This window comes from Eretmochelys imbricata, chromosome 14 (assembly GCF_965152235.1).
Source record: "Eretmochelys imbricata isolate rEreImb1 chromosome 14, rEreImb1.hap1, whole genome shotgun sequence".
NCBI classification, from domain to species: domain Eukaryota; kingdom Metazoa; phylum Chordata; order Testudines; family Cheloniidae; genus Eretmochelys; species Eretmochelys imbricata.
The window spans coordinates 54,953,834-54,963,731 of NC_135585.1; the positions used below are offsets into that span (position 1 = coordinate 54,953,834).

Here is a 9,898-nt window from a genome sequence, read left to right on the forward strand (position 1 = left end):
AAATGGGGTTAAAAAAAGGCGCTATTTGGCGGCGTTTGAGGAGGAACGGCAGGCTGGGAAATATGCAAATTAGTTAAACGGCCGCAACGACAGGAGAAGGCGGCGGGGACAGGCGCCTCGCGCTGCCCGGCAGCGGCCGTTAGGGGGCGTGAGAGGGGTAGTTGGTGGCTGGATACGTACGCATGCGCTGTGCTAACCCCCAGGTAGCCCACCGGGGTGCGCATGCGCCTGATTTCAGTTTCGGTTCCCTCCACAGCCAGCGGCACGTGCGCCCACTCGTTTGGTTTCATTGCGTTCCAGTGCGCATGCGTCTACCCCTCCCTCTCACATGGATTATCCCCGAGTGCGCATGCGTAAAAGCTGCTCTCTCCCCTGGCACACTATGCGCATGTGCACTGGCCACTTCGGGAGCGCTTAATACGCTTGCGCGGTGATCGCTATTCGTTGCCCAGAGTAACCAGCCCATAGGAGAACGTCCGAGCCTCCTTCCCTATTGAGCATGCGCATCCAAATCCCGCGAGGCTTCCCGGACCCCAATGCGCATGTCTGGAGCAGAACCCTGCGGTTGCGTACTCCTCTCCGACCGGCGTCCGCCCTCACGCGCCACTGCCGCGACGGGGTCTAACGCGCGTGCGCCTCCAGCTCCTTCTAATACGCATGCGTCGCCCCTTCGTCTGGGGGCGGCGGCGGGCTGCTCCGGCCTCCGGCGTCTCTATGGTGAGTCGGGCCGCGGAGGCTTCTGGGTGAAGGCCAAGGGGAGCGGAAGTTTGGTCAAGGCCGGGGCCGGGTTCCAGCCCCGCCCCCCACCGCCCCAGGGATCTAGCCCCGCCCCTCTGGGTCCCAGCCGTTCCCCCCGCCCCCCAGACACTTAACCCCGCCCCCATGGCCCTGGCCCCGCCCCCCGAGATCTAGCCCCGCCCCCCGAGACCTAGCCCTGCCCCCTCTTTTTCCCCACCCCCAGAGACCTAGCCCCGCCCCCTCCCTTCCCCTGCCCCCCCATATCCCCGGCCCCACCCTCAGAGACCTAGCCCCGCCCCCTCTCTTCCCCTGCCCCCCCATGGCTCTGGCCCCACCACCCAGGGACCTAGTCCCACCCCTCCCCCTGCCCCCCCAGGGTCCCGGCCCCGCCACCCAGGGACCTAGCCCTGTCCCCATCCCATGGAACTTGCCCTGCCCCCCAGGGCCCCTGCCCCACCCCTGTAGGGACGTAGCCCTGGCCCCCAGAGACACCTGCCTTCCCCCACCTTTCCCCCAGGGACCTGGCCCCATCTCCCACCCTCCTCAAGCCCTGCACCCCCAAGAGCCAGACCTGCCCCACCCCATGGCCCTGTCCTCTGTTCCCCCAGGGACACTAGTGCCCCCTATGAGGATCACCACTCAGTGTCCTTCATTTGCTGACTTTGTTCCTGCCCCCAAACAGGCTGATCCCACCCAGTGACCCACCTCCATCCCCTGTCTCCACCGCCAGCCATGAACCACGGCCCCCAGCTCATCACCTTCACCCGTGCCCGGGAGGAATCGGACTGCTGGAAGGATGGGCAGCTCCGGAAACGGGTCGGTTCCCCTGCCAACCGCCGGGAAAAGGAGGGGGACGTAGAGGGTGAGGAAGCCCGGAGCTTTTATGAGAGTCTCCTGGCCTCGGGCGACAGCTCAAGCCTCCCACGGAAACGCAAGGCCCCACTGAGGCCCCTGGGGGTGCCTGAGCCATCCATCATCCGGCCAGGTCAGACGGACCCTCGAAGGGGGAACCTCCTGCTGAGATCGGCCCAGGAGGGCGACATGGGGACCCTGCAGCGGCTGCTGGAGAAGGAGGGGTGCGATGTGAACTACCGGGATGGTTACTACTGGACGGCAGTGATGTGTGCTGCTTACGCAGGCCAGGGGGAGGCCGTGAGGTACCTGCTGACCCGGGGAGCCGCGTGGGTGGGAGTGTGCGAGTCGCAGGGGCGGGACGCGGTGGACCTAGCCAAGGAAGCCGGGCACCAGGACGTGGTGAGGATCCTACAGGAGCGTGAAACTGCTCAGCCAGAGGAGAGGATGGCCAGGTGAGTTTTCTGTTCCCCTGCCCTGGACCCAGCCAGTCCCCACCCCACCCTGGGGCTGGATCGGAGCCAGCACCCTCTAGAGAGGAAAGGCCCCATGTCTCATTCCCCTCATGCTTGAACCAGCCAGTTCCCCCAACTTGGGGCTGGATGGGAACCAGCGGCCCCTAAAGGGGAAAAGCCCCATGTCCCATTCCCCACCTTCCTAAGCCAACGAATATGCTCATCCTGGAAGCCCCTGACCCCATTGTCTCCCCATCAGGAGGACTCCAGCGGAGAGGAAATACTGCGCCGTGTGTCAGACACATTACAGCGAGGATAGCATGGAGCTCCATGAACGCTCCACTGCCCACCTCTTCAACCGGCGTGACCCGCTCCCTCCAACCCGCTACCACATCCCCGAGAGCAACGTCGGCTTCCAGCTCATGGTCAAGGGGGGCTGGGACTGCGAGGCCGGGCTGGGGCCTGAGGGCACCGGCCGTAAGTTCCCCGTCCAGACCATCCTCAAGAGGGACCAGAAGGGCTTGGGCTTCCATAGCGACCTCCGGCCCAAGGTCACCCACTTCAACGCCAATGACGCCAGTGCCGTGGCGCGGCCCAAGGAGCAGCAGCCTAGGACGGAACGGGCAGCTACAGTGGGGAAGAGAGAGGCCCGTCGCAGAGAGGCCAAAGCAAAGGCCTGGGAGCGTGACCTCCGAACCTACATGAACCTTGACCTTTGAACTCTTGGGATCAAGAGTCTCTATAGTCGTTTAGCTACTGGGGTTGCTTGGATGGTGCACCTACATGAACTTTGATCTTTAACCGTTCATGATCAGTAGCCCCTATAACCATTCAGCTATTTGGATTGCCGGGATGGTGTGTCTACATCAACTCTGACCTTTAACCCCCCAGTGGCTAATCAATAACTCTAAAACGGTGTCACCAGTTGGATTAACTAGATGGGGTACCTTCCAGGAACTTTGACTTGTGGTACTTCTGACACCTGCACCATTAACCAACACACTTACAGCCCCTGAAAATGTTTAGCCAATCAGATCCCTCATGTCTACACGAGCGTTGACCTTTAACCTGTGATGTCATCTCTGTGGTGCACCATTAACCAATAAATGCACGGTCCTTGAAAGTTGTCAGCCAATTGATTTCCTTGACTGGTTGGACGCAAACCCCTAACGCAACATTGACTATTAACCGGGGGCATCTCAGTGGCATCTCTGTACCTTTAACCAGTGAGCCTACAGCCCTTTAAAGCATTTGGCCTGTTGGATTCCTGGATTGGCAGGATGATATGACATCACTTTTCTTAAAGGGCCAGTTGTGATCAGCGAAGAGACACATCTCTGCATCCCTGAGGGTCTTAGAACGCCAGATCTCCTGACCAGAGCAACATGCAGAAGCTCTCCTTCCTGTAACCCAAGAGGAGACAATCCAATGATGGGAATGTGGCCTGTGTTCTGGTCTCCCTTCCGCTTAGAAAGCCCTGAGATATTTGGGTGGGAAAAGACACCAGGAGGACTTTTGGATCTCTGGGGATTTTGCTGCATTGACTGATCTGGGGAAAAACGAATCTCCTCACTTGTTAGGATTCGGTTTGATCTGAAATCTTTGAGAGAGAATAAATATGGTCCCTCACTGGTTGTTTTATGGCTCTAATAATTACCCCTGTCAAAGCAATCTGGATTTCCTAATTTATCTAAGATCAGACACCAGCCCTGACTCCATTATGTTCCAAATTTACCCCGTGTGTCACTCTAGATTCAATGAGGGCAGAACCTGGCCCTGGCTGCATTGACATCAGTGGGGACACTCTGGATTTAGCTCAGGGTCACTGAGATCAGCATCTAGCCCTTTCTTTTTTATTTTTGTGTAAAGTCTGCAAAACGGGCCTTTTATGTCCTTGCGTCCAGATGCTTTTTCTTGCTGCTGCTGCTTTCCCTGCTTCGTTCAGAAACCCTGACCTCACGCTCTCGGTCTGTTTGATTTTGTGTTTGATAAAGACACAGAAACTCATTCACTCACAGCCCACTGCGTGGCTATATATAACACCCAGCGGAAGCCATCAAGTTGGTCGTGACCGAGAAACGTCTTTTCACTGGTCAGTTTTATTCTTTCAAGAAAGAGGCAGCACCAAAAAAAAATAAAATGGAATCTCAGCTTTAGAGTTGATGGAGAGAAAAGGATTTTTTTTTTTTTTTCACAGAAAATTTCGACAAATAAATTTTACACTCATTAATTATTTTCGGCAGAGAATTTCAACTTTGTGGCAAAAATCTCAAAACCCGAACTGTTTTGATTCAAAGCAGGGCTGTGTAGGAGTTGTCATTCCAGGCCTCGTTCTCTTTGGGCCAGAGTGTATATTCTATGATGCATCCCTGCTAGGGACTCCCATAACACCGTCCCCTCATCGAGAGAGAACATGGTGCATCATGGCAGATGTAGTTCTTCCAAGGAGCCTGCCTCGTAGAGAATGAGGCACCTGAACTCCTGTGGGGCACCACTTGGAAGTTTGGATGCCTTCTTTCCTGTGGGCCAGGCTCCCGGGCTGAACTCTGCCTCCCCTCCTGGTGAGAGGAGTGACACCAGTTCACACCAGCTGGGGATCTAGCCCCATCAACACCCATGGAGCAACAGATGATTGACCCCAGCTGGGGATCTGGCCCACAGCCTCACACATCTATCCCTACGGTCATCTGTAAGTAACTGTCCAGAAGCAAAAGGCTCAGCGCGTTGACTAAGCGAGCACTAACCCTGGGAGATGCCTCCAAGGTTGTATGATGAAGGGATCTCCTGCTGTTCCCTGCCTCTCCCTTTGCTGCACAGTCAGATCTGACTCTTCAGAGCTGCTGGGTCCGGATGGAGGCATATTCTGTGTGAGCCGGAGCCTTGAAAGTGACCTTGGCGTAGTGCAGATCCTCGCTCGTGTTACCACCAGCTCTGCTGTCCCCCTGTTGAAGACACAAATCAAGTCACCAGGGCTCCATCTCCCGCTGCCCTCTTTCCAGCCCCTTTAGTGCATTTAAGGGGGAAGTGGGTAAAATGGGGACCCTGGCTTTGTGGTGGGGGATTCGTGTGTGCTGTTGTCCCCAGCACACATAGCCTCAGGCCGGTGTGACTCAGCCCCCAGAGGGACCCCCCCCAATTGGCTACAGGTTGGGATTGAGAGGCACCGGCAGAGCTGCGTGCGGAGAAGGGAGCCCAGGGCTGGAACAGCAGAGGGGCTGTGAGTTGAGATTTTTTCAGTCCACCTGTCTTTCTGCACCCTGATCTGTACATACGTACATGTCTGCCTATCCCCATGTGCACGTCTGTCTGTCTAGATCAGTGGTTCTCAGCCTCTCCAGACTACCGTACCCCTTTCAGGAGTCTGATTTGTCTCGCATTCCCCAAGTTTCACCTCACTCAAAAACTACTGGCTTAAAAAATCAGACATCAAAATACAAAAGTGTCACAGCTACACGATTACTGAAAAATTTCTGCCTTTCTCATTTTTACCATATCATTAGAAAAGCTCAATTGGAATATAAATATTATAGTTACATTTCAGCGTAGAGTGTACAGAGCAGTATAAACAAGTCACTGTTTGTATGATATTTTAGTTTCTAGTGACTTTGCTGGTGCTTTTTATGTAGCCTGTTGTAAACCGGTGCAAATATCGAGATGAATTGATGCACCCACTGAAGCCCTCGGTGTTGAAAACCACTGGTCTAGATGATAGATAATCTGGTACTCTTTTGCAGCTTCTGTGACTGTAATATTTAAGGGCTAAAGCACCCCGAACCCTCTCCTGTGTTCCGTTGGTCAGGTTTCTACCAGAGTCACAGGGACCACGCCTCAGCACTGTCTTGAAACCAACACTGCCACCCAGTTGAACTCAGGCTCCAATTTTCATGGTCTCACCTTTGCCGGCTGCTGGCGTTGGGTGTCTGGGGAGGAAAAAGGAGGCATGGGTTGTTGTTCGAGGAGATGAATGGAGGTGTACGAACTGAACAGAGGACTGGAGAATGTAGATCGGAGGCTCCCATTCCCCCTTGCACCAGTGGGACGGAAGAGAAGTACATTTTGAATGCAGAAAGAATGGGCAGATGGAGTGAGCACGGGAGGAGGAGTAAATACCTTTGCGTCCGCGCAGCAGGAGGTTGGTAACTAAGAGGATGATGCTGACGCCTGCCAGAGCAATCGTGGCTCTGTAGATGGTGAGTTCTGTGCTGGTATCCCGCTTCGATTCCTTTCTGTCGTCTAAATAAAAGGAAGGATGTTAATGTTCCCAGTTCTCTCCTGGGAAGAGCCCTAGGAAGCCATTTCTGGTGGTTTTTGTTGCACTGGATTCTGATCTCACTGGTACCGTACCGGTGTGAATGCAGAGTGACTCCGCTGATCCTAATGGAGTCAGGGCTGGATTCTGATCTCTGAGCTCCCAAAGTGAATCTGGAGTAACTCCATTGCAGTGAATGGAGTCCAGTCTGGATTCTGGTCTCCGTGACCCCAGTGTGAATCCAGAGTGACCCCACTGATGCCAAGGGAATTGGGGCCATAGACTGATCTCAGTGATTCTGGGGTGACCCCAGAGTGAGCCCACTGACACCAATGGAGTCAGTCCTGATTCTGATCTCAGCGAATCTGCAGTGACCCCGGTGATGTCTGTGGAGTTGCTCCCAAATGGAGGCCACAGAGGAGGGTCCGGTTCGGTTGGTGCAGCGTGTTAGTGGCCAGCTGCCCTCCTGGGGTCTGGGCTAATAGCCAGCAACCTTCATTCATACATGGGACCACCGGGAGCGAATCTCAAGAGACTGGCACACCAGAGAGCGTGGTGGGGCCGTGTGGGTCACAGGGCCATTCTGGTCTCTCTCTGGGTCAGTGGCTGCGTGTCTATGGGGTTGTGGGTGTCTGATTTCTGGGGCTGTGTGCGCCTCTCTGTGTCTCTGGATCTGGGGTCGTGTGTGCCCTTCACTCACCCCTGCATTCAGCAACCAATTTCCTGTTCAACAAACACTGCAAGAAAACTCCCCCAGTCTCCACCAGCGCTTATTAAAAGGCCCTTCGCAGCTGCCAGTATGAGTCAGATCTTCCCGCAGTGAGTCAGCAGGGCCGGGTCATACCTCACCTGCAGCAGGCCAAAGAGCTCAGAGCCAACCCGGGCCAATAGCGAGAGAACAGAGAGAGAGACGTCTCTGAGCGCACGGGAGAAGTGGGGGTCCGGGTTTCTAGCCACCTCTCTCACCCCGAGGCACTGACAGGATGTGAGACACACCAGAGCTGCAGCTAGAACAACTCAGCAGACAAACTGCCTCAAATCGCAGGGAGATCGTTCCATATAAACCTGATCCCCCCACCCCCACTCCCCGCATGATCATCGCTCAGATATTCCTGATCTCCACTCCAGCTTGGAGCCAGCCCCATGTCCCATTCCTCGCTCCCTGAGCCAGCCCGTCCCCTGCCTTGGGGCCAGAGTGGAGCCAGTACCCCCTAGAGGGGACAGGCCCCGTGTCCCATTCCCTGCCCCCCTGACTCTCACCAGTCGCACTCTGGTTTCTCCGCATCACTCTCAGCTCGGTGCCTCCTCCCATCCCTGTCTCCCCACGGTCGAGTTCGATGCAACACTGATAGAGGCCGGAGTCCCGCTCCTGCAGCTCAGCCAGGGTCAGCGTCGCCTTCCCTTGTCTGTGCTCGTCCAGACTGGACACACGGAGCCGCCCCCGGTAGAAGGGGTGGTTAAAATTCAGCTCCAGATCCTCTCCGGATCCCCTGAGCCAAAGCACCTTGGTTCTCTTGCTGTCTCTGGTCTGAAAGGTGCAGCTCAGGGTCATGTTCTCCCCGGCTGTCATGTTGAGGGACCTGGGCTCCTGGGAAACTCCCAGACCAGCTAGGGAAGAAAGAGAATCTGCATCATACACCAGACAGCACCGTGCGGCTGGATAGACCCGTCCTGGCCTTTAGAGAGAGCATCAGCCACTGTATTCCTGTGTGTAGAGCTAATCTTCCATCTCTCTCTAGTTTAGTAGCAGTTTCTGTCTCTCTGTTCCCTGATTCTCCTTCATCCCTCCACCCATCCTCTGACTCTAGATCCATCCATCTATTCTCCTATCCTAGCTCCATCCATCTGTAGACCCAGCTGATCATAGACCCATCTCCAGTCCTAGATCCGTCCATCCGAACTTTCATTCCTAGATCCATGTCTGTCAATCCATTCATCCATTCTCGTCCCTCGCTCCCTAGATCCACATCCATCTGTCTATCCCTAGGGAAGATCTGCAATCCCAGATGCTGGATAAATCCAGTAATTTGCTCACCTTATCAAGAGCCGTATCCCTGAGCTCTGTGGCAGACTCACCTGGTTTCTGGGCAGACGCTCCAACATTTGGGATCTGCACTCTCTTGCAACCGGCTGGAATTTCTGCGACAGTTTCGTTTGAATGAAAAAACAGGAGTGGGTGGGTGAGGATCTGTGGCCTGCAAGGTGTAGGAGTTCAGACCAGATGATCATGATGGTCCCTTCTGGCCTTAATGTCTATGAGAATATTTTAGTGCATTTCTGATGGCCACCATCTTGGCCAACACCCTGCGGATTGAACTGGGGACCTCAAAATCTAAAAGCACAAGTTGCTACAGCTTGAGCTAGAAGAGCTGGGGGAAGTAGCCATTTGTATTTTGGATAGATCAGCAGGGAATGTGATCTCTTAACTCTCACTCTCCAGTGAGTGACACATTCAGTACGGAAATGAATGATCCAGTCTGCACAGCAGCCCCGGGTTGGCTAATCCAATGTTAAATCCAGTCTAGTTGACACGGGCTCCACGTGTTCTGTTTGCAGCATGCTAAAGATTTGTGTGGGGAGCGAGAGATTAGGGACATCTCAGGAAGGGAGGGATAGATCCTATGGGGAGAAGGATGGAGGGACAAGTATTGTCGAGGGAAGGATTGATGGAGGGAAGGATGGGTGGATGGATACTGCACAGGGGTGGATAGAAAACAGAGGGGAGGGTGGATGGATTAGTTTAGATAGATGGGGATGTATGGGGATGGCTAGATACAGCTGTGGGGATAGGGAGGGATGGACAGATGGAGCTGGGGGACTAGAAAGACCGACCCCCAGGCAAGCTAGCCAAAAATTTGCTGACGTACCTGCTGCCCAGGTGGGGATGAGGAGGACAATGCAGAGGACGGGGCTCAGAGCTAGCAGCTGCTCCATGGTCCCCGCTGTCTTGGGCAGCTCCGCGGGGCCCGCTCAGCTCCGCCTCAGCATCCTCCGGAAGCGTCAGCCTACGAGGGCCGGTGGAAGCATTTGTGGTCAGCACCTCTGAGATGGGCCAGATAAGGTGGGGAGGAGAGTTACGTGTGCGTCTGTGCTATTAAACGTGACAGGGGCCTGTGTACGTGTCTGTGACCATGTGCGACCCCTGCTGGTATGGATCAGCCCCGCTCCTCTGTGTGTCCTGGACCCCAGACCACCCACAGCTATGGGGGATTCCCCTCTACTCAGAGCTGGGGTGGCCTGTGAATCGGGAGCAGGGGGAGTGGGGTCCCCGTTCCCACACCTCCTTGTAGCTCCCCGTCAGCCTTGGGATGTAGCAGAGGGACAGCTGGCCTGTCTGTAAGGTAGGCGGGTTTGGCACCGTGTGTTTTATTGGGGGGGAGGTGGATGGAAGAGGGTGGAACGGGGCAGGATGGATGGATCGATCCGTCCTCAGCACCTTCGGTCTGTCTGTCAGCAATTCATCCTGTCCATCTGTCTGTGGAGAAGGCCCTGTCTGCATCCACCCATCTCTCCGTCCAACCACCACTCCATCCATCTGTCTGTGGAGAAGGCCCTGTCTGCATCCACCCATCTCTCCATCCATCCACCACTCCATCCATCTGTC

At 55.4% G+C, this 9,898-nt stretch overlaps 2 protein-coding genes across 5 annotated transcripts; one reads left to right on the plus strand and one right to left on the minus strand.

Annotated features, from left to right (window-relative positions):
- Positions 1-419: 419 nt before the first annotated feature.
- GPANK1 (G-patch domain and ankyrin repeats 1) lies at positions 420-3,677 on the plus strand. 2 transcript variants are annotated; one of them, XM_077833694.1, is made up of 3 exons: positions 420-717; positions 1,469-2,045; positions 2,305-3,677. In XM_077833694.1, the coding sequence occupies exons 1-3, from the start codon at positions 537-539 to the stop codon at positions 2,762-2,764; spliced, it is 1,218 nt and encodes a 405-aa protein (XP_077689820.1). In that variant the 5' UTR covers positions 420-536; the 3' UTR covers positions 2,765-3,677. The 2 variants fall into 2 exon arrangements, with proteins under 2 accessions (XP_077689820.1, XP_077689821.1); XM_077833695.1 differs by having other exon boundaries at positions 579-717; positions 1,421-2,045.
- Positions 3,678-3,876: 199 nt separating this feature from the next.
- LOC144274684 (uncharacterized) lies at positions 3,877-9,603 on the minus strand. 3 transcript variants are annotated; one of them, XM_077833699.1, is made up of 6 exons: positions 9,162-9,603; positions 8,371-8,433; positions 7,555-7,902; positions 6,156-6,278; positions 5,940-5,965; positions 3,877-4,987 (listed from the first exon to the last, which is right to left on the minus strand). In XM_077833699.1, the coding sequence occupies exons 1-6, from the start codon at positions 9,226-9,228 to the stop codon at positions 4,877-4,879; spliced, it is 738 nt and encodes a 245-aa protein (XP_077689825.1). In that variant the 5' UTR covers positions 9,229-9,603; the 3' UTR covers positions 3,877-4,876. The 3 variants fall into 3 exon arrangements, with proteins under 3 accessions (XP_077689825.1, XP_077689824.1, XP_077689822.1); XM_077833698.1 differs by having other exon boundaries at positions 4,871-4,987; positions 5,940-6,278; XM_077833696.1 differs by lacking the exon at positions 3,877-4,987 and having other exon boundaries at positions 5,888-6,278.
- Positions 9,604-9,898: the final 295 nt, after the last annotated feature.

Coding starts and splice junctions, on each gene's coding strand:
- LOC144274684 (XM_077833696.1), bottom strand. CDS start 9,228: ATGGAGCAGCTGCTAGCTCTGAGCCCCGTCCTCTGCATTGTCCTCCTC. Junction 7,903..8,370: donor AGCGTCTGCCCAGAAACCAG/GTGAGTCTGCCA, acceptor TTTCTTCCCTAG/CTGGTCTGGGAGTTTCCCAG. Junction 6,279..7,554: donor GAGAAACCAGAGTGCGACTG/GTGAGAGTCAGG, acceptor CCTTTTATTTAG/ACGACAGAAAGGAATCGAAG.
- GPANK1 (XM_077833694.1), top strand. CDS start 537: ATGCGCATGTCTGGAGCAGAACCCTGCGGTTGCGTACTCCTCTCCGAC. Junction 718..1,468: donor CGGCCTCCGGCGTCTCTATG/GTGAGTCGGGCC, acceptor CTCCACCGCCAG/CCATGAACCACGGCCCCCAG. Junction 2,046..2,304: donor CCAGAGGAGAGGATGGCCAG/GTGAGTTTTCTG, acceptor TCTCCCCATCAG/GAGGACTCCAGCGGAGAGGA.